The sequence below is a fragment of the Rhododendron vialii genome, chromosome 4a (genome assembly GCF_030253575.1).
Source record: "Rhododendron vialii isolate Sample 1 chromosome 4a, ASM3025357v1".
Taxonomy (NCBI): Eukaryota; Viridiplantae; Streptophyta; class Magnoliopsida; order Ericales; family Ericaceae; genus Rhododendron; species Rhododendron vialii.
In genome coordinates this window covers 799,525-821,942 of record NC_080560.1, presented here as the reverse complement: position 1 = coordinate 821,942, position 22,418 = coordinate 799,525, and the positions used below count along the sequence as shown (strand labels likewise).

Here is a 22,418-nt window from a genome sequence, read left to right as displayed (position 1 = left end):
GTTCTTCTACGTACTTTGAGCCTCATTTTATCGGCCCTACACAATGAGTAGGAACACCTGTTAATCAGAGGCCCAACGCAGTGTAAACCCAACCTGTTTGGTACCAGTCATGATTCCCCAAGCCAATATCAAATATAGCAATCCACACACGCATACATCCAGAGATCCTAACCTGTTCGGTACCAATCATGGTTCCCCGAATATAGCATTTGGCCGCATATAGCAATCCCCATGCACATACATCCAGAGATCCCAACATGTTCGGTACCGGGGTACCGGTCATGGTTCCCCGAATATAGCATTTCGCTATATGTAGCAATCCGCATACACATACATCCAGAGATCCCAACCTGTTTGGTACCAGTCATGATTCCCCGAATATAGGCATATAGTATTTGGCCATATATAGCGATCCGCATACACATACATCTGGAGATTGTTTCATCCCTTGTACCCTGGATATAACATTTGAGGAATTTTTATATCCCCTCCAAGGAATAAGATATGACCACCCTATACCTAGCCCAAATTATATCCACCTCTATATCCACCTATTAATTAGGGAAAATGCCATTATTCGTCTATGGAAGTGCCATCCTCTTACTCGTATTCCCTTTTCCTAACTAATCTTGTCTAACTAATCACCTCTCTGTATTTATCCATCCTTCTACTATATCTCACCTCTTATTATATCCCCATATCCCTTCCAAAAATTCGACCACTAGCAAACAGGATGTTATAGTAGCATCATACTAACCAATACCGTCAGTACTCAGTAGTTAGTTAATAGCATCTCCAATACATGACATCCAATGGGTGGCTATTTCTCAAGCTGAAAAATGATCATTTCTAAGACCAGACTCGGCACAGGAAATGACAGTCATTTATTGCGACAACGGTGATGAGTTTAACGTAAAGAATGACTTTGGCACTATTGGGGTAACTTTGCCAAAATTTGACAAAATACTAGCAAGACAAAAAACATTTTGGCTTGAAAAAAAAGCAATCAAAACATTGGACATGCTCTAATAATAAAAAAGATGTTGCCTAACTCAAGTACATGAGCAATCTATCCGAGTTAACAAAAGGAAATTAAAAACACAAAACGGAACATGTTGCTCGTATTTAAAGGGGATATGGGGAGGAAAAGGCTCATAGCAGTAAATGGAGGTATGATTTATGTAGTTGATACTGTACTACAAGTCCAGAAGTAAGGATTCCCGAACAGAGAACTCCAATACCAAAACCATTATACATTCAACAAGGTGAATTGTTTAATTGTGTTAGGTCTTACATAAAGTGCTTCACCAAAAATTATGCTATATATGCTATGCTTCACCTGCATGAGCGCATGCTCATTTGTGCCCACTTATATGATACAACAAAATACAGGGACTATGTAAACAAATTATGATTCAGAAGCAAAGTTGAGAACAAATAGATTTGCCATTCTGATAACAGCATAATTATTTGTCACCTCATATTTGAGAACTTGAGTTGCTGTGTTGGCAAAGTGGAAACTATTTTCCATAGATTGCCAGTGCAAATGAGTTGGGCAATTTCACCATATAAAGCGTCTGGCCTTGTATCTGAACTGTTTCTTTGTCATACACCAGGGACCAGGGAATGTGCTCAACTGTTTCAACAAAAATGGAAATAGACTTGTCTCATAGGTGATCATACTAATAAAATTCACATTCGCCCTGAGCTTTGAATGCAAAAATGTACTACTTCACAAAACGAGGCCATGTCAACTAAACACATGATCCTGTGGTTATGTAAAAACTGATTGTAAAACCTACTTTACCCTTACTTTTCAAGAAATGTGGTTGTAATTCTAGAGAATTGCAATACTAACTTGAGCAGAGAACATATAAAAGGAGAGAGCTCAAAAAATTAGATTGTCAAGTATTCCAATGTACCAAAAAATTAAGGGCAAGCATGCATGAATATATGTGAAAGTGTCAGACGAAGTTCGGTGATATAGTGCAGTAGCTTACATTACTGATAAGCTTTGCCCCAAACCATGCCGAATCTGCACCAAAGGGAGGTGAAATTACTCTTATTCCAGTGGACATGGACTTGGGAAGTTCTTCATGAAGTTCCTTCCCTAACCTTTCTGGAAAACAAAGAATGATGAAAATGTCAGAGATATTCACTTCTGCATTTGCATGCACTTCATTTTCATTATTTATTTTGTTGGCTATAACTCGAATTTTTTTAACACGTTGCATCTGTAGATTTCCCCTCTCATTTCGTACCCTTATCACTGAGACAACACTAATTCTCAGATAACTGAATTTACCTGCTAGTCCTGGTAAACATGCAGACCCTCCAGTCAAAACTACAGTCTTGAACCAACTGTTATCACCACTCAATTCTGCAGCTTGACAATGGTCCATGCAAAGTGCCACTGCCTGATGCAAAGCCATTGCACGCCTGTACCACAAAATACATGCTTAATTAAGCGGAAAACTCTGAAGAGAGCAGGATGACACAGCCAACACAATAAGTATGGGAAACCATTAACTACCATAGATCAAATTATGGATGAAAAAAACCTCCATGATCAATTGGATGATTTAAAACTATTAATCCTGAAATGCTCATGCAATTTTCTCTTTTGCAGTTCAGGAGGTATCTTCCCCCTACCAATGGCCCCCTTAATGAAGGTGGATTCTATCCCATGTCTATTGTATCAACACGTATGGACTTCATCAAACATGATTTTCATGGTACTTAAGTAATAAAATACCATTTCTGGTAATTCAGTAATCAATTGAAGAACTGCAATCATAAACAAATTGATAATTGAATTACAGAATTCATTTAGAGTAATGAAAACCCGCACATAGGCTTTATATGAACCCCATGATTAAAATTCATAGCATGGAAATGTACTACTCAAAAGGAATGACACTGTTGTACTCCTCTAACATGGTCAAGGCAAGCTTTAGCCCTCGAGACACATAAGACTAGGTCAAAATTCTCCTTGAGAGTTACGTTTGTAACTAACTAGCACACAACTAAATCCTTGGTTTGTATAGAGTGGCCAAGGGACATTCTAGGAGAGTGCTTCACTACTTTCTCTCACAAAGTAACAAGATGTAAGGAGACTCAAGAACTTACACTCCTGCCATGCGTGGCTGAAATAAAATCTCTCCTGTTTGAAATCGTTCTTTTGAAAGAGTGAAGCAACCTTCTGCTGCAACTTCAAGTGTTGCTTGGGTATCTTTGGATAGCTCAGCTTCATAATCAAGAGCAACATAACATAGCTTCTGTAAGTGCATTCAACCAGGACAGAAATTAGGCCACATGACAGTGTGATTGAGCATGAAAAGTTTCGAAATTCAAGTCAAAACTATGTACGAAAGTAGAAAAAATGATGCCGATAAACAGAAACACTGCACTATGAAAATTATTGAACTTCCTCCGCCATGATTTAATAAATTTTCAAACTGTTGAAAAGCCATTTACTCAGAAGGACTCTCCCCACTGCCAATTAGCATATGAGGCTACAAGTAAGCTCAGGTTGTAACAGCCAGATCTCACGAAAGCCTTTTGAGTTGTCAATTGGCTTTCACCAAATTTTGAGCAGCACTAGTTCAGATATCCATTTGGCTTGGGTTTTAATCAGAAACCAAGACTGAATGCCCTGAGAACTTCATGTCCAAAAGCATACTTGACCAAGACCGTAACTCGTAAAAAGAATTGCTAAGAGAATCTCCTACTTCTGCAGCCCCACTGTGGATGGTTGAAGCTGAAGTAATGAGAAGACCAAAACCATAGTGTAGAGGTAAATTTATGTGCCTTGGCCCTTGAGAGAATAAAGAGGTGCCGAAAACCACTCATGAAAGAATAATGCATGCTAATTGTATACCATCCCCCATCCCCCACCCAAAAAGATGTTCCATCAACCAACTCCTCTAGAATTTTAAGCCGTTAAAGACGGAATTCGTATTTTATATACGCAACAAATGACACGCACTGTGCATTCAGAAGATTCTACCGGAATGGGCCACAATCATCTACAACCATAATAAAGTAGAAGTGAGATTCAGGCACACTTAACTGCTGTAATACTGTGTTAACAACATTCTTAAAGTTTAGCTGTTAGGAGAGTGTAACGTAAACCATGTACTATTGAGGCAGCAACTGATCTGCATTCAAAATCTCCAATAATGATCTTTCAGTGAACTTCTGGAAAGGGGTAAACATTTCCTTTCGTGACCAAATCCAAGAATAAAAAGAAAATCACTGGAATCCCGCAGCATGTCAGAGCCTATATTAATAAAAAGGCCTTCAACAGAATTACCACTGATCCAGATGACAGAATCTTCACAGCTTCTACAGTACTGGCTTTCTTTTATTTCATCCTTATTGCAATGAAGTAAACTTATGCAAGAAAGACAATCTTCATAAGCATGCTATATGCTAATATTAGATGAATAAATTGAGAACAACCAATTGGTGAGTCTCTATTTGGACACTGGATGTCACATTTACCCTATATTTTGGCTACTCGATAAGACTACGGACCAAGCTTTTCCCATTAACAAGCGGAAAGTGAATGAATCTTAGAGCCTGCAAGGCAAAGGGCAGTGTCGGCACCTCTTTCAATGAGCGCACAGTGTACAGCGAGTCAAAATGCATATTTTTCTGCTGCATCAGTTCCCTAAGAAATCCCGTAAGCTTCAATGCTCCTATTCCCACAACTTCAACACCCACCTTGCGCATGACTTTACCATGTAAAACTGCAAAACAAAATCCAAAACTTATTGTAATCCAGAGGACCTTGGCAAACGGTTAGGAAATATGACAAACGGAAAGCATGTAATAGAAAATAAGCAAACATCTGTGAACACCTAGCACTAATTTAATGGGATAGATGCAAATAAGTAAACGGAATGAATAGAAATGCTTGATTTCGAAAATGGATGTAATAGCGCATTCGTAACCAGCACTATCGACAACTCCACAAGTGATGTAATCAGCATTTTGTGGAACTTTTAGCAATCAATGGCATTAAGACAGTTTTATAAAGCTCTAGGCCTCCTTGTCCAGTACAACAAAAGGAAACTTCAGAAGATATAAAAAGTTCCCTCAATGTCAATTTCGAAAATTAGGAAGATAAACGGGGGATCCTAGAGCTTACTTGGAACAATAGAGGTCTGCTGGAAACCAATGTTAACAACAATTCCTGAAGTTCGTCTTGCTGCATACAAAGCTAAAGTTGCCTGCAGTGATTACAAACAACTGCTTTAGGGGGCAAGTTATACCAAAAAAAAAAAGCAGATTTATCAATCATTCTGCACAGAAATTAAAAAAAGGAATCCCAATTCGATATAAACAAAGTGATAAAGATTACAAAGATGAGACCTCCAATGGCTTGTAAAAGTTCACCATGTTAACGATAACTAAAAATTGGCATCTGACATTGTTCAATTACAAGGCAGCCATATAATGTCTCGCAACAGACCTCACTTTGCAAAATTTGATGCAACAGCAAAGGAAAAAAGCCATGCGGGAGTCACTTCACAGTGCAAGTTATGAAAAAAAAAATCTAAATCACTAATGAAAGCATACACACCAGATTGGTCACTGGAATTATTGTTTAAGAGTGTATAAGATGCCAAACAAAATGTACAGTGACTATTATTGAATGAACATGCACGTAGAAGCAGAGTTTTCATCCGAGCTTCAAAGAAAGATAAATTTGATGGGGAAAGCGAAATAATGAACTACTTTTGGTTATTATATCATCGGCATAACAAATGAACAGGAATACCTACAAATAGATTGAATAATTTATCTACCTGATTGATAGCACATATAGCAGGGACATTCATGTCAAACAAAACGGAGTAGATTGTTTGCTTCAGCTGTCTTCTAGCTGCTTTGGCAGATTCAGTATCTGGAAATCATACAGTAAACCAAAAAATATACATCAGATCAATGGCAGTCCCATTGCAGTCGTGAATACGAAGCAATGACAGCAACTGGCACCTTGAATTCACTGTCAGAATGATTTTTGTTTTCCAATAACATTCAACTATGTATCAAGCTAGTATTATGAGATTAATGGGTCTTCCAGTTTTATCTTATCTACAAGCATTCAGTCTACAGTCACAAACTTATTCGTTTTATGCCATAAAGCTCTCAAGTGTCAACAGCAATTTATGTTACCGAAGAGCAAGGAAAAACTCATTCACCTTTCCATTTATTTGGCCAGATCAAAAAAATAATTACCAAAAAGCTCACACAAGGTTCAACGAGAGGAGGTAATATAAGGACAGAAGACCATGCAGTTTCAATTTCCCCTTAAAGTGGATAAGCATCATATGGTCCCATAAGTTTAGGTTATTTTAAGGAACTGGGTTCTGGAGCAACTTGACATCCAGAACCAGACCTATGCTTCTCAAACAAGCCATAAAAAATTATATTGGTAAAGGAGTGAGCAATTGGTTTTACCGTTACTTTGAGTCTACTCTCCAAGAAATCTAACAGAATACCTAACTCTTCTGGAACACACAATAAAGCTAGTCATGATTGTTCCTCCATGTCTCATAGAATAATAGAATAGCAGACAGCGGATGATAGTTGATTTGTACTATTAACAACATTTTTGAGAGATTAATATAAATATCCCTACAAAGGCGATTGAATCATTGCCCCACATTTCATAGGCCTAAATTCTTAACATCTGTTTGTCAATGCAAAATAGTATAAGTTTCAAGCATCAAGACTTGTATAAACAACAGCAGACAATGATTCAGTGGGGACACACATTTTGAGATAATAGGATAGTAGCTTACCATCATAATGGCAAATTGGAATCGACACAACTATTGGTTGCGCAGATGTTTTCACCTGCATCCTGCAACAAAGAAATTGTTATGAAGTATCAAAGAAGGGGAGAGGAAAATTATAAAAGAAAGAAAGAAGTGTCAAGCAAAAGAAAAGGAAAGAAGAAGAAGCAATAATCTTCACGCAAAAAAGCATTTATTTGCTGGAGTGTTACAAAAATTTATAAATACTGCTGTTTGGATAGAAGTATCAGTACTTAGGGTGACAGAAGCAAAGAATGCATGCCATAGATGTAGACTCTAGAAATGAAAAGTCCCTACGAAATCCAACAAAGCTTCAAGAAGAGGCAAACACTTCATGCCCCCCTACAAAGTAAGCACCCCAAAACCGACTCTTCTACACCTTCACATATGAGTTTGTATTCCCAAGCCACTATCCAGATAAGACTCGAGCTTTATATTCCACAAATCAGAAACCATTAAGGCACCATGTAGTGAAACCAATGAAACAAAACAAACCTGCTGTAAATAGTTGCGAAGAAGTGTCGAAGTCTAGAGTACATCGGAGACTCAATGTTACCGAATTCCTGTACATCAGACAACCTCAAGACCGATAAGAAAATCCAATTTCATCAAACTATGAACGATGAATATGGAACTGTTCAAAAAAAATACCAATAAGGTATTGTCAAAATCTAAAACACAGCCAAAACACTAAAGAATTGTCCAGCTAAGAAGAAAAATTTTTATCCAGAAAGCTTCAGCACTGCCTGGGGTAACAAGAAGCTCACCAAAAATGTAGCAGACCGTCCAGATGGACGCTCATATTTGCTCCAACCAAACTTGCAATACCCTGATCCACCTATTTGCAAGCATCAAAAGTAATTAATGTAGATCTCCCCAGATGAATAACCTGGTCTTATAAAGATGACCAAGATTATTCATAGACTAAGTAATGATTCAAACTTGTTCGATGTGTAGGTTCTTATATTTGAAGAAAACTCTCTTGGCAATCCTCATGTACTTTACTGATATTAAAAGAAGACACTAGTCCCTATAATACACTAGCTTTTCGTTATATGCATGGAAGTACAGAACTATCAATTCCATATCTATCTCTTGCATAAGTATTGGGCAAAAATTCAATCTTAAAAGCTCAAAAATAAGTTAGAATTGAACAAATGGGTGAAGCTGGAATTGCACACCGTCAATGATGACAGAACCAGGGACTTTTTCTCGCTGACCAAATATATCCATGAATGACAACTGAGACATCTGATTGGGAAGAGCTCTGCATTCAGATGCCATTACATCAGTAGTTAGTTGCACCGCAAAAAAACAAGAATTTCATGCAGAAACATACATCCAGAGTACAATAAATTGATGGGCAATAAAAAGCGCATTAGTGACTTTCAGCTCAGTTTAGATAGATGTGAATTTCAACTTTTGATGTCCAAGTTCAGCACAAGTATAAGAGATCTGCCTATAGAGGTGACGTGTGAAACTAGAGTAGAAGGCGGACTACAGGATAAAAGAAATGCATTTTTTTGCGAATCTTGGATACCTACTAACAACAATCTGGAACATGGAGTATTTGAAATCACTCCAATTGAGAAGTCATCTCAAATCTCTCATGATATAGCTCCAACTCCATAATAAATATGTGAATTTGATCTTTTTCTCCTTGATTAAGAAGCCAAATTACTTCATATCTGGTCGGAAAACAGAGCCTTATTGACCAAATATGAAAAAGCAATTCAATCTCATGTTCAACTGCCAAATTGTTAAATCAGATCACCACAGTCAACTGTTCTCTTTTCACAATTGTAGCTCATAAAACAATTTCACAATCGTGTTACTACTAAAACATCATAAAATAAATAATCTTTCTCCATAACAAGAAGTGCAGGGGTATCATCATTCAACAACACATGTAAGTACCCGAATGGAGGCTATAAATGAACCAAGCTACTCAAGTTCGTTAGTTAAGAGCTCGTTCAAGATCAGTTTGTTGCATAAACAATTCAAGCTTGAACAAGTTTTTGAAGCTCATTAAGCTTTCAAACTAAGCTCGAACAACCTACTACTTAGCTCTTTGATTAAATAATCATTCTCCTTAACAAAAAGTGCAGGGTATAATCATTCATGCAACACATAAATCCAAGTACGCGAATATGGCCTATAAATGAACCAAGCTACTCAAATTGGTTCATTAAAAAGCTCGTTAAGCTTTCAAACCAAGCTCGAACAACCTAATACTCAGCTCGTTCAGCTTATGTTGTAGTATAAAAAACACAAGCTACACGAGATCGGCTCGATCTCATGATTAAAGTTAATTCGAGATCGGTTTGTCTCATAAACAAGCTAAGCTTGAGCATCTTTAGAATCTCGTTAAATTTTCAAATCAAAATTGAACAACTAACTGCTCAGCTGGTCCGGCTCATTAATCATCCCTGTAGGCGAAGTAAGTCAAACCACCAAGGAGGATTGGCACGTAGAGCAAGTACATCAGCTGAGGGGAAATGGCTTTTTGGCTACTTTAGATAGGAAAAACTCAAAAAACACCCTGCACCAGGAGAGGTAAAAGAGTAGCTAAAATGAATTTATGAACAGTTGTACTCTATTTTTACCTATGCACTATTCACACTCTTTTCTTTTTTTATTATTTCTTTCTCTCTCTTCCCCTCCTTTCTCCTCTTTTAAATAATAAAGATAATAGAAAATGAGTGAAAAAAAAATATTTTAATTGGTATTAGGTAAAATAGATAGTATTAGTATAATTGTGAAGGAAAAAATTGATAGCTAAAGTAGAATTGTGAACTGTTCACAAGGCATTATACATATTCATTGGTAAACTTGCTCTAAATATTTATTTACATTTACATTCCAATAAATACAAATAGGTAGGTAGAGAGAGAGAGAGAGAGAGAGAGAGCTTACTGAAGAGGATAACCCGATCGCAACTGCGTTTCGGCGAAGAAAATCGAGTCCCAGGACTCCTGCTGATTCTGAAGGAAGTAAATCCACAGCCGATTATCCGACACGATCAGCTTCCACGACTTACAAACGGCGCTCAGACTCGCCGCTTCCTTCGGCCCCAACAGCTTCACGATTTGCATGAATACGTCGAGAGGCACTCGATCGAACGCCCCGGTGGACGACTGAGCGTACATCCACGTCATCATCTCCTGCTGCTGATGGTTGTGGTGGTGACGGCCGGATGACGACGGCGAGGAGGAGCCGGAGTCGGAGCCGAAGCGGCCGGAGACGGAGTCCCAGGCTTTGCGGAGGAGAGTGGACATGTCGCGACACATGTGGTGGAGTGAGAGAGAGAGTTGGGGGAAGAGGAGGAGGAGCGAGAAGGAATGTAACGGTAACGGACTTGTTGGTTGGGGGGCGATGTGTTATTGTGTTCGAGGGAAAATCTGAAGGAAGTCGTTAGAGAGAGAGAGAGAGAGAGAGAGCGTGGCAAATGGGCGAAGACGGGGAATAGTGACACGCCTTTGGATCAGAGCAGTTGAAATGCGCGGGACCAAGAGGTTGTCCTAAGGCTCGTGATTCGCGCGTGATCGTTCCTTCTTTTTTTTTTTGGCTTATTTGTACGGATGGTCTTCAAAGTATTAGAGAAATGTCAATTTGGTTCCCAATTTACAAATCGTGTCTATTGCATCCTCAACGTTTATAATGTGCGTTAAATGGTCCCCGGAGCTAACTCCATCCAAATTGACCTTTACAGGCGAGGGTATTTTTGGAACTTGGCCACAAATCATCTCATCTTCAACCTCCAAATCTCTACCTTAACCCTACCTAAAAAAATGTGATTTTAAAGGCTAGAATAGTGTGGGATCCTCGAACTCTAGCATCAACATCTCCTCACAAAAGCGAGAAAATACCAGTTTAATTTCTGAAGTACAAAAAAAAAAACCTAAGCACCAGAAAAGAAAGCCCCTCACAACAAGTAAGTGAACCTCCTTAAATTATGATTTCCATCGAGATTCCGCTCTTCTTCTACTGCCTCTCCCTCTCTGATGCTAATTTTAGATGGGTAAAATTTGGTACTTGTTTTTTCACTGTATTTTGATCCCCTTCTCACACGATTCACTGTCTACCCAACCAAAAAAAAAATTTGTGCAATATCTTTTTGTTGCTCACCCCCTTTTCTTCATATTTTTTATGCAACTATTTCTAACACAGTTTTATTTACTTTTCAAACCAAAATCTCTTACCCCAATCAAGACAGATTCATTAGTTTCGCAGAATCGAATTATTTTCACATCGTTTCAGAGTCCGCTATGCGTAAATTTAAGTTATGGTAGCAGCAACAGTAATAATAACAAAATGCTTTCTTAGTTTCTTGCATAGTCGATCGAAATCAATCCTGCAAAATTACAACCCAATCAGTTCGAGTTTGGTGCACACCCGCCGAATAGGGATCTATTTGACCTGTGTGGGATTTTTTGGACGAAAATGTTCGGTGCCTCACCAATCAATCTCTCTCTCTCTCTCTTCACGGTTGGGTTTAGAAGTTTGCTGGGTTTTCGGTAGGGTTAGGGCAAAGGTTTGGAGGTTGAAGATGAGAGATATTTTGTAGCTAAGTTCCAAAAATACCCTTGCATTTAACGGTTCATTTGGACGGAGTTAGCTCCAGGGACCATTTAAACGTGCATTGTAAACGTTGGGGATGCAATAGACACGATTTGTAAATTGGGGGCCAAATTGACATTTCGCTAATACTTTGGGAACCATCCGTACAAATAAGCCCCCTTTTTTTCCCGACTGTCAGGGCGATCGGGCCAGCTTATACGTACTCCAACTATTTTCGTCTCCAATCTAATCGAAGACAGGCAATCCACACCTTAGCGGGAATTCAAGAGAGATTTTTTTCTTGTGGCTTGTTCGCAGAGCTTACCAAGTTTTGAACTCAGAATGTCTGAATTTAAAGGTCGTCAATGTTGTCACTTAACCAACTTTGGCCAGGACTTTTACATCTAGCTAGAAGGTAAAAAATTCGATTCTTTCCATCTGCGTGTCGGTATTCTTCTATTGGGATTGTTTCTCCCTCTGACGGGGACTTGAGTTGGGTTGAGTTTATAGTAGTTGAATTGTTGAACTTTGTTAACTCGTGGACTCTCACATACTCCATTGATATAGTGTCCCGTAATTTGTACTCTCGTAATTCATACATGATGTAATGTCACTCTACTTGGTGTTCGGCTAACTTTTTTCACTTTTTTGGTTTTGTCCTTATTTGAATTTTTTTCACGTTTGTTAGTTTTGCATCAATTTTTTTTTTTACTTTTTGATTCGTTTCATCGAGACATATCGGAAAAGTAAAAAAAAATTCCTTCTACCCGACTTTTTTTTACTTAAAAGTGGTCCTTATTCAAAATATTTGGGTAAACGTTTTTATTTTTATTTTTCTGATTCGTCTAGACAAAAGTCAAAAAAATTTGACGCAAAAAAAATTCATTTAAAGACAAAACCAGATTTTTTTCTAAAAGTCTCAGTGGCAACATTTCTTGGAGGGTGCGTGATTGTCTTTCACTTGATTACTTACTTGGGGCAATTTTTTTTAGTGCCGAGCGGGTACTATGTGGTGCTCGCTCGCGCATCCGAATTGTTTATTGCATGTTTGAACGGCTTAGATTTGGAGAAAGAAAAAGGAGAGAGAAAGAGTTGAGTGAGAGGAGAGAGAGGGTTTCAATCCGAACATTTTAAAAGCGTATCGAACGGCTCGGATGCACCGAATAGATATCACGTAGGATATACTCGCTCGACACTGAAAAATCAGTCACTTACTTGGAGGTTGCGTGTGACTTTGTTTACTTGCTTTGCACAGCAGCACGCTGCTGTCCCCTGGGGACAGCAGCCCCCGCTTACACGAACGCTTGGGGCTGCTGTGTTGCTACCCCCGAACTCGGATCCACTCCGGTCTCGCTCCGATAATCGGAAGCGTTCACTTCGTAGAGCTTGTCGAGTAGAACAACTATATACAAAATCAGCTTAATTGGATATCATTAAGTGCCTGATCGGAACCCATATAACTCACGGTCCATGGGTTACAGTGGATTTGATCCAGTGTTTCGGATCTATTCTTTTCAAGATAAAAAGGTTTCGATCAGGCACTTAATGATATCCAATTAAGCTGATGTTGTGCATAATTGTTCTACTCGACGAGCTCTACAAAGTGAACGCTTTCGATCATCAGAGCGAGACCGGAGTGGGCCCTGTATTCGGGGACAGCAGCCCCCCAGCGTCCCGCTTCCACTTTCAGGTGCTTCGAGAATCAATACGTGGAGAACGTAGAAGATCCAGTGATTTATGCTAGTATTTCTCAATTTAATTCTTGGGCATACCAAGTAATTTTTGGACAGTTCCAAAAAAAAAAAAAAAAATTAGTACTTGGGTTTGTCCTAATTAATTTTTCTTGAAGATGGTCGACGTTATTGACTTTTAGTGATTTGTCGTTTAGCTGTGACAAAATTTTTGAATTAATCGTTTGCCTAGATAAAAATATATAAAAATGCAGAACTCATTGGAAAAAATTCAAATAAAGATGAATAAAGACATTTTTTTCAAAGAAAAATCGTCTTTGGTGAATTATTTTTGCTTTTGATTTTAATTTTGATTTGTTAGTATCCAAAAACTTAATGCAAATCCGATAAAAATTTAGATAAGACGGAAAGAAAAATGAAATAATATTTTTTCAAAGTGTAAATTAAGATAAACTAATATTATTGGTGAAATTATCCTTCTAATATTAAACATCCAATGATCAAAAGATGCCAACTTGTTATTATCTCGTTAATATCCCCCATAAACCCGTCCCTTTCGAAAACCCCTGGATGGGGAGAGAATAATACTATACTGATTATATTATATTTAAGCATCCAAGTTAATTATTGAGGAGACGATCTTTGTTAATTAATAATAAAAAGATCTCTTTCTTGATCATTCTATTAATCATGTGGAGTAAATTATTGCCTTATCTATCTAAGTTGCGTGCAACGAGAATCCTCAATATCATTTTTCTTTTTTTTTCCCCCCTTATGGGAGAAAGCGAAATGCCATCCTTCGATTCTCACCGGTAGAAGGAGTATTTTGGATAACCATTAAAAAACATTTTATTTTCGTCGCAAGATTAATAGAAATGCACATTAATTGACCCAAACGCCCAATTACTTAAAAAAACCTAAAATGGTCTTACGGGTCCACTTAAAAAAGTAAGGGCAACAAACCATACGAAAATAAGACTCTATGCCAATTGCGGCTCAATTAAGTTACAATTACAGAGCATTCCACACAATTATACATCGCAACCACAAAATCATGCTGCTTTGTTCGGATCCCTTCTCAAAAAAAAAAATTCCCAACTCCAATACCACTCATTATCCTTACTTTTAATCATTATCCACATTTCTCCCTCCGCTCATTCAATCATTATTCTCATTCTATCTCTATTTCTCTTCAATCATTATCCATATCTCCAATTATTACTCTTATTTCTCTTTTCACTCACTACCCAAAAAAATTTCTCAAAAAAAGTCCCAAAAGGGATCCGAACAAAACTGCGTGTTCGGATGAGTTTTTAATAAATTTTTGAAAATTTCTTGGGGTTATGACTGGAGAGAGAAATGAGAGTAATATTGAAAGTAGGGGTAATGAGTAGAGAGAGATAGAGAGAGAAATGAGAATAATGATAGGAGATATGGTTAATGAGTGGAAAGTAATGATTGAAAGAAGGAGTAATGAGTATTTTTTGAGTTGAAATTTTTTTTAAAAAAAAAGGAACCGAGCAAGGCTAAAAAACCCTTTTTTTCTTCATATTTTAACAAGACTAAAAATACAAGTTTTTTTTTTTTGAGGGAGTGCAAGAGGGTAACTTCACCTACCAACTCACCTAGGCAATTGCTGACTAGAGAGAGGTAGAGTGAACCTTTAAACACACACACACAAACCCAAACTCTCGATGCGGGAGCCAGCCCAACTGACGCAGGTTCAAGAGCCTTGTCGCAGATCGCAGCACTACGAAAGGAGAGTCCAAAGGGCCTGCACCAGACGTCGGACACCACCACAACGGGTAGGCACGACTTAGTTTTTTTGACGAAAAATAAGAGGGTAACTTCACCTAAGAAACTAAAAATACAAGTGGACTCCTCTTATATGGCGAGTTTTCCTAATTTAAATTCTCGCTCTGCCCACTTTCGAGTGTGAAACTGGCTTAAGTAACGGTTTATACTCCCGACGTCACGTATTGATTCTTCCCAGAAGAATGGGTTTTTTGGAATTGCTGGAAGTTTGTCTCTACGAGATTTGTCGAAAATGAAATGTGTTTTTTTAGACCGGCACACGATTATTAAAAAATAAAACTAAAATAAGTTCAGCTAATTGGATTGGTCATTGACTCATTATGTGGTAATTAGGCTCCATTCCAGAACTTAAAAAAGGTTTTTATGTTTTAAGAAGGCAATTTCAAGCTCAAAAATTATGAATTTATTGAAATTTAAAAATATGCATTATGGATTTTATTTGAAAGATCTCATTATACGATGCAACAAATATTTTTTATTTATATTATTTTTTAATTTAAAAATGTGAAATATTTTTTAGTTCTTCAAATCAAAAGACACTGCACTCCTTAATAAAACCATTCATCAAACACTTCAAAAAACAAACCACACGAAAACAAGAGTTTATAGCAAATGCGACACAATTTAAGTTACAATTAACAGAAAAACAGAGAGAGCCTTTCCCCCCAACTATACATCGCAACCACAAAACTCAAATTCCTCAACCAAAGAACTTGGGATCGTAGCCATTGCTGGAGGTAGCAAGGATGTAGTAAGCAACGATATGACCAATAGACCCCCAGGCCAATACATCAACGATGTTGAACCCAACTGGATCATTCGATTTGAGGAGGCTCACGTACTCCTTGGCACGCGTGTCCCCTGCTTCGAAATGGGTCACCCCGTTCTGCTCGGGCAAGCCCTGTTTGGCCACGTTCTCTCTCTGGAAGCTGAAGAAAACGAACCGGCCAAGAAACAGAGAGAGGCCAGTGCTCAAGCTGATGACCAGGGACGGGTTGAGTTCTGCTTTGATGGCGAAACTGGGTCGTTTTTTGGAGGTGGGTGTGGCGAATTTGACGGCGGATTTGGAGAGGAAAGGGGATGAGTAGGTGGGCTTGAAGCCATGGATTGTGGGCGTTGAGAATAAGGTGGAGGCCATGGGATGGGATGGGGCTCTGTTCTGGGGAATTTTTGTGTGGAGAAAAGATGGGATTTTTTTGTGTAGAGAAGATAAAGAGGTGATGTTATTGAAGGAGTTTTATGAGGATTAGGAAGAGATGGACCAGTTTGTGAATTGTGAGGATGGAAATGAGAGGGGAAAGATTTTGGGAGTTGAGTTGGCCTCATGTTATTGGTCCTTTCTGGATCAGAGAGTGTGGTTTTTTCTTCTTTTTTCGGTTAGGGAGTCTGGACCAGTTTGGCGCACCTCAACTAACTTTCTTCCCACTTCAGTCCAAAAGGAGACAATCCACATTGAGACTATCGGATTCTCGAGAAATTATTTTTTGATGATCTCACCTCAAGAGTCAAACTTGATTAATTGTGTGGGGAGTAAAGCTACCAAACAACCTGGCTGGTGTGAGGGCTTTACTCTCAAAAGGAGGAGTCAAATTGGGATGGTAATAAGACGATCATATTTTTAGTGTATAAATATTAGTTTCTCAAGCTTAGAGTCAACAAGGATCCGTGGCGCAATGGTAGCGCGTCTGACTCCAGATCAGAAGGTTGCGTGTTCGATTCACGTCGGGTTCAATTCCCATCTCCCTTGTAATTTTTGCACTCCCCTTTTAACAATTCACTCACATACATACCCATGATGCCCTTTTTCATTACACTTTTTCGAACATTCAATGTGCCCTTTTTCATTACACTTTTTCGAACATTCAATGACAACATTGTATATTCATGTCAACGGAGACAAAAGAGAGAGTGTAAATTTTAAAAAAGAGGAGTGAAAATTATTTTCTCGTGTCTTCTTTATTTATTTGTTAAAACTGAGACATAATATTAACCACCGAAATAGAAGAAGAAAATCTCATAATACAAGAATTAATCAAATTTGGCCACCATGATATTCTCTCTCCCGTCTTTTTTGCAGTTCATGAGTTCGAAAACAATGCAAGATAAGTTCGAACGAGTTTAGATAAAGGACGAATTGTAACAAGCTAATGCAAAGTACATAGCTAGATATTGTCAGCATAAAGGAGCAGAAAAATAGGAATGACAAAGATTAGAGAAACAGCGAGAACTCCATCAGTCGGCATCCAAACAAAATACCAATAAATCAATGCAATCTGAATTCATAGCCGCGGATACCAATTTCAAGTTTTCTGAGAGAGCGCACAAAACAATTAATGTTCCCAGATACATATTTCAGTGTGAAATGAAATCGCGAGTCTTTCTGGTACCATGAGAATCCCGGTTCTAGTTTACCTGTTTGCATGTCTGATGCTTCCTAGCCTTTTCTGTACAACACTTTCCTCCTACTACTTATGATAACTCAAACAGACACAACTATCAAAGGAACAATAATATCCTAGAATTGCACAACACATTCCATTTTCGCCAAAACCCACAGTCCGGCAGGTTTCTGAGTAGCACCAGGAAATGAGTCATACTAGCGCTTATTTGTAGAGCACACAATTGTACGCTCAAATGATTGAATCAAGGTATGAATAGTTCTGTCGGCGGCCAAACTCCAGGAGGCTACCGTATGTGCGGTCCCACACTCCAATAAAGAGGGATTCCGTATCAGGACTAAAAGACATGCCCGAAATCTCACCAAAGAAATCTATCTCCTGCTCTTTCTCATACCCACTTTTAGCATCATATACATGGACAAAATCGGCGGGCTCTGCCATTGCCATGAAGCGGCCATCAGATGTGAAACGGATTGACCGGATGGCTCCGAGATTACCTTTCAAAGCAGCAACTGACTTGGATAGGTTTCGGGCATCCCAAATTCGGCAGGTCTTGTCTTGGTTCCCAGTGGCAAAAGTAAGGCCGTTAGGGTGCCATGCTGAGGCAAATGAGAAATCCAAGTGACCAACCAAAGGCATGACTGTCTGCAAAATCAAAATTCAAATTTGATAAACTTTTGAGACTTCATCACTTCCTGTGAATTCCACTCCCTAAGTTTATACCAGATGGAGCACTAAAAATAAATTACCTTTCCAGTCGCAGCATCCACCAATATACCATCTGGGTTATCTCCAACAATTACAAGAAGCTTACCATCCGGACTAAGGGAAGTATGCTGCAAAAAGAAAAAACCAGATAACAATGAGTAAGCAGAACCAAGTTGCCATTCCTCAGTGCTGTGGTGTAGAAAGGCCTGAGCACAGGCACTCACTTCCCCCTCCTTCCCCACCCAATGCAAGCACCCCGACCCCCAACATATATCAAAAAAGAAGGAATGGTTCTTTGTTTCATTCAACTTTAACATTCCCAAACTACTTGCAGAAACAAAATAAAACTTGTATTTGATAGAATCATATATCATTTTGATCATGAGCAGAACCACCAATAGACATGAAAAGTAAGGAACTTTTTTCCATGGTTACGAAAGCATGTTGAGCAAAAGAGAAGGCGCTTACATTCACAGGCCAAGGGAACCTGAAATGTTTAGAAAGTTGAAATCTTTCCATATCAAAGTCTCTGATTCCACAGTCATTATTTGAAGCTGTGAAATGAGCTGCACCACTGGAAAGTACAAAACACAAACTCAGTAATGTGTGCGATCAGCCGATCAGTAAGTGAATGGTCCCACAAGACCACAACCAGTACAAGAAAAAAAGAAGCAGCAAATACCTAGGAGTAGAGTATATCTCAACAGCGTTCGTAATTGCATTATCATCATAAGTCGTCCTGGTGCAGAAGCAAACTCCCGGCCTATCTAGATGCTGCACCCAGATATGAAGAATTCATAGCCCGCATGATCAGATTTAGAGAGAAATAAATGCAACAAACAGAACAGAAGAAAAATAAAAATGACTAGACACCTAATCCCTCAACGATCTCAATTAGGTTTCCTTAGTCTTCGTATATGGTAGAGTATAGTACATGTCAGGCGAGTTAGAAGTAGGAAGTTGACAAGACTCCGTAAACCTAGAGGCTAGATGACAAGTCCAATTAACGAAATTACTTTTCACCCTTCCAGTTCTGTTGCCAGTACACCAAGAGAATGAAGCCAGAGTGGAAATGCGACTATCGCACCAATGGTGAGTAATTCTCGGATCCCTTTCCCGTCCAATAAAGATCAGTTCAAGAAAGTTAACTAATTTACCTTGCAAATAAGTTCTCCCTGAAATCCTCCAGCAACTAACAACCTATCTTTTACAGCAAGCGTACTAACTTGGGTTTGCGTAAACCCTTCCAACAGGCTTCCAGGATGTTTCTGTATTGGAGAATTACATTGATTAGCTTTGCAAAAGACCACAATTCAAGAAACTTAAGGTAGCTTCCTTTTTTGGTACACACACACGGAGAGGAGTCAGTCATGACAACTGACCTCACATGGTGCCACATGTCCCGATACATTGAGAACCTCAGACTTGTTGCAAGTTAAAGATGACCAATGCACGACTTGAAAATGTGACATGAGGTAAACATCGTGCTTCGATGTAGCCCATACCAAGTTTCTCAACTGCATTGCCAAAAAACAAATTCATCAATCTGCCAATCACGCTCCAGATTAAAGAATCAGCTCTACATGGAACAGTAAAAAAAAAATGAATGTGGAGCATGCCGATGTATGTATGCAATCGATTGAACATTTGTCCAGAACCATCATATTGTTGAGCCTCGCATCCCACACCCACGGTGCTCAAGAAGTCTTACCATTGATGCTTGCTCCTTAAAAATCTCAAATGTTGCTGCCCCTTAACCCATCCAAGTTCTCAGTGATTTCAATAGTTCAACAAATGGCATCAGCTTGCACCTAAATTTTGAAAAATTCCTAAAGCTATGAACCGACTTCTACTTTCAGAAAACACATTAGAATTCAGGCAAATGACTGTAAACTCTATCAACACATGTCACATTAAATTATACATAGCCAGCCAAAAAAAATTAAATTATACAAAACCCTGTGTGTCAAGCATGATGAAGAAATACAGGATTTACTTGTAGAAGAATCAGTTAAAGGTAGCGATTAGAAACTTGTATAACTGGAGGAAGCTAAAATCACAATCAATGCACAAAATGCATATAATCAATAGGCTAAAATAAAAATGGGCAAGGAGTAACTGACAGCTAACCTGGAAATGAAGTATTGTCGACTTGACAGATCTAGAATTGCGTCTGAACTCATAATACATGCCCCCTTTCTGCGTAACTTTGCATTCCTTTTGACAAATATCAACAAAATTAAAGATTCTAGACCATCATTGGCTCATTGCAACCAAATGTGAGGTATTATCAATTGAGAGAAAAAGGAGACTTAAACAGCTTACTTTCTCCGAACCCTCACCAGATTGAGGGATGTTCTCATAGTTCTTGTACTGTTCTAGCCTAGTTTGCCGATACTTCTCCCTTGTGATACTAAGCCTCTCCCAAGGAATTCCTTGGATATCTTTGCCTCTCCTTGCTTGAGCAGCAGAAGTATCTGCCATCTTAGTATTCTAGGTAGATAGGTACCCAATAATTAGTAGTTCACACATTGTAAGTTTGATTGAAAACATCTAAACACAACTTCCGAAATAAAACAACACACCACCAAGAAGAAGAATCAAATTAGCAGTTGTCAAGACAAGCTACCATTCTAACTTAAACAAGTTTATAAAACAAACCAAGTAGTCATATTCATCCACATCAGAATCTGAGCCAACCATCTCTCTACCAAACTCCTCGTCCATTTCGTCATCCACATCCTCCATTCCATATTCATCATCCATGTATTCAGCATCATCCGCTGGTTGATGGGACATGGTCTTGACAACAAGTGAACCTAAACCCACAAAGATTCGAGCAAGAAACCAAGAATTAAGAAAACAATGTGAAGAGCTTCAGTCAAGAGTCCAACAACCAAGCTATCATAGGCAAATAATCATGAACATCAGCCCTATAAACCTGGCCCTATGCCACTCTTGGCAAATTACCCCCTATGTCTACTGCTATTGTTTCATCCTGGCTTGTAGCTTTTTTTCTTCTTGTTTTTCCTTTATAATAATGGAAGGAATGCCGTCATTGTTCCTTCTATTTGTTAGTTCTTTCAATAAAACTATCAGTTACCAAAAACAATTACTATACACTCTAATTTCTGCACTGTCAAGTTGGTTTTAGTTCCACTGAATACAGCCACAGCACGATAATGGAGATAAATCAATCAACTTCAAATAGTTGACTAAACTTTACCAGCACTCTGCAGTCCACTCACCACAATACCAAAAATCAGTGGGCTGCAACAAGAAATGCACTTTCCTTTAGGCATGTGGAAACATAATCTGATTAGTACCCAGTACCTTTCTAACCTAGGTTATGGGAAGCCCGGACGGCAACATAATTTTGCAGCTATATGGGCAGTTTCTGGGGCCATCGATCCGACCCAGCTGTAAGAGGTATGCTATGAAGTTCTACTTTACAATCTTCCTTGTCAACTGCTACTTCCAGTTTAAATTTACAGTTCTCCCTGCACTTCACAAAATCTTCTCGAACAAGCACCTTGTCCATCAAACAAAGCCTAAACACTACAGTTTCCCATTCCATAGCTGAAGATACGACTCAAAAACGCACAAGCACATAATCCTTATTATTACCCTTTGCTCTCACTCTCAATCCTCTCTCCCCAATTTTAGTAGTTTGGTATGTTTCCGAAAGTCGCTCTTGTGCTGCCGCTCATGCACGCTGATTATGTAACTAAGCTCACGAGTCTACTTCGATTTCTAAAAGACATCAGTCGTTCTTCATACATGTTGTAGCTAGCTATACAAAACAAATGTCAATGGAGAGGTACATATATCAAGCAGGATTCCAACCGTGTGCAAAAGACACAAAAACCTAGATTGTGCACAGCAATAACAGGATTATTGTCTAAAGATGGATACTTTGCGTGAATCCTGAAAAAAATATATATAATAGAAACAAATTCATTTCCATGGCATGAACAGTAATAAAGATGGATACTTTGCATGAATCTAGGTGCCCAAAAAGGGTCCAGCTTTCGCATAGCAAAGGTCGCACAAAGATCAAACACATAAACCCTAATTACGTGATTAATAAAAAATATATATTCTGACCTTCCAATAAGGCGGATCGAAACAGTGATCGAACTCGTTCGATCTGGAATTAGTTGTATCAGAGATTAATCATATCATAAATTTTTCCATGAAGACAACAAATTTTCTGGAAAATAGATCCCGATGTATACCGAGGAGAGAGAGGTAGAGAGAGAGAGAGAGAGAGAGAGAGAGATCTATCTCTATCCAGTGGTTCTCAGAAATGTGAACGAAAGGGATGGGTCTACACTTTACGGGTTATTAACGTGAAAATTAGAATTTCGGTTGTTGATTAATGTATTTCCTCATTAATGTGTATACCTGCTGAT

At 38.6% G+C, this 22,418-nt stretch overlaps 3 protein-coding genes and 1 non-coding gene across 7 annotated transcripts; 1 reads left to right on the top strand and 3 right to left on the bottom strand.

Annotated features, from left to right (window-relative positions):
- Nucleotides 1-1,212: 1,212 nt before the first annotated feature.
- Nucleotides 1,213-10,268, bottom strand: LOC131321881 (actin-related protein 8). Of its 3 annotated transcripts, none has more exons than XM_058352867.1 (12): nt 9,747-10,268; nt 8,012-8,097; nt 7,598-7,668; nt 7,326-7,393; nt 6,816-6,877; nt 5,817-5,914; nt 5,156-5,237; nt 4,612-4,754; nt 3,130-3,278; nt 2,306-2,439; nt 2,001-2,119; nt 1,213-1,636 (listed from the first exon to the last, which is right to left on the bottom strand). In XM_058352867.1, exons 1-12 carry the CDS (start codon nt 10,118-10,120, stop codon nt 1,562-1,564), a joined length of 1,461 nt encoding a protein of 486 aa, XP_058208850.1. In that variant the 5' UTR covers nt 10,121-10,268; the 3' UTR covers nt 1,213-1,561. The 3 variants fall into 3 exon arrangements, with proteins under 3 accessions (XP_058208850.1, XP_058208852.1, XP_058208851.1); XM_058352869.1 differs by having other exon boundaries at nt 7,326-7,409; nt 9,747-9,793; XM_058352868.1 differs by lacking the exons at nt 1,213-1,636; nt 2,001-2,119; nt 2,306-2,439 and having other exon boundaries at nt 3,126-3,278; nt 9,747-10,252.
- Nucleotides 10,269-15,444: 5,176 nt separating this feature from the next.
- Nucleotides 15,445-16,220, bottom strand: LOC131321880 (photosystem I reaction center subunit V, chloroplastic). Its single transcript, XM_058352866.1, has one exon. It carries the CDS (start codon nt 16,032-16,034, stop codon nt 15,597-15,599), a length of 438 nt encoding a protein of 145 aa, XP_058208849.1. The 5' UTR covers nt 16,035-16,220; the 3' UTR covers nt 15,445-15,596.
- Nucleotides 16,221-16,555: 335 nt separating this feature from the next.
- Nucleotides 16,556-16,627, top strand: TRNAW-CCA (transfer RNA tryptophan (anticodon CCA)). The gene has a single exon. It is a non-coding gene; the product is annotated as a tRNA-Trp (tRNA).
- Nucleotides 16,628-17,155: 528 nt separating this feature from the next.
- Nucleotides 17,156-22,347, bottom strand: LOC131321879 (uncharacterized WD repeat-containing protein C2A9.03-like). 2 transcript variants are annotated; one of them, XM_058352863.1, is made up of 10 exons: nt 22,111-22,347; nt 20,665-20,822; nt 20,329-20,496; nt 20,134-20,220; nt 19,386-19,520; nt 19,161-19,271; nt 18,686-18,777; nt 18,472-18,577; nt 18,045-18,131; nt 17,156-17,940 (listed from the first exon to the last, which is right to left on the bottom strand). In XM_058352863.1, the coding sequence occupies exons 2-10, from the start codon at nt 20,800-20,802 to the stop codon at nt 17,527-17,529; spliced, it is 1,338 nt and encodes a 445-aa protein (XP_058208846.1). In that variant the 5' UTR covers nt 20,803-20,822; nt 22,111-22,347; the 3' UTR covers nt 17,156-17,526. The 2 variants fall into 2 exon arrangements, with proteins under 2 accessions (XP_058208846.1, XP_058208847.1); XM_058352864.1 differs by having other exon boundaries at nt 20,329-20,487; nt 22,111-22,321.
- Nucleotides 22,348-22,418: the final 71 nt, after the last annotated feature.

What these genes read in the sequence shown, in the direction of transcription:
- LOC131321880 (XM_058352866.1), bottom strand. Translation starts at nt 16,034, where the DNA reads ATGGCCTCCACCTTATTCTCAACGCCCACAATCCATGGCTTCAAGCCC.
- LOC131321879 (XM_058352863.1), bottom strand. Translation starts at nt 20,802, where the DNA reads ATGTCCCATCAACCAGCGGATGATGCTGAATACATGGATGATGAATAT. An exon ending in TGGATGAATATGACTACTTG is followed by an intron (nt 20,497 to 20,664) that starts GTTTGTTTTATA and finishes CTATCTACCTAG; the next exon opens with AATACTAAGATGGCAGATAC. An exon ending in GAGATATACTCTACTCCTAG is followed by an intron (nt 18,578 to 18,685) that starts GTATTTGCTGCT and finishes TGTACTTTCCAG; the next exon opens with TGGTGCAGCTCATTTCACAG.
- LOC131321881 (XM_058352867.1), bottom strand. Translation starts at nt 10,120, where the DNA reads ATGTGTCGCGACATGTCCACTCTCCTCCGCAAAGCCTGGGACTCCGTC. An exon ending in GACGGTCTGCTACATTTTTG is followed by an intron (nt 7,394 to 7,597) that starts GTGAGCTTCTTG and finishes TCTGATGTACAG; the next exon opens with GAATTCGGTAACATTGAGTC. An exon ending in GGGCAAAGCTTATCAGTAAT is followed by an intron (nt 1,637 to 2,000) that starts GTAAGCTACTGC and finishes TTGTTGAAACAG; the next exon opens with TTGAGCACATTCCCTGGTCC.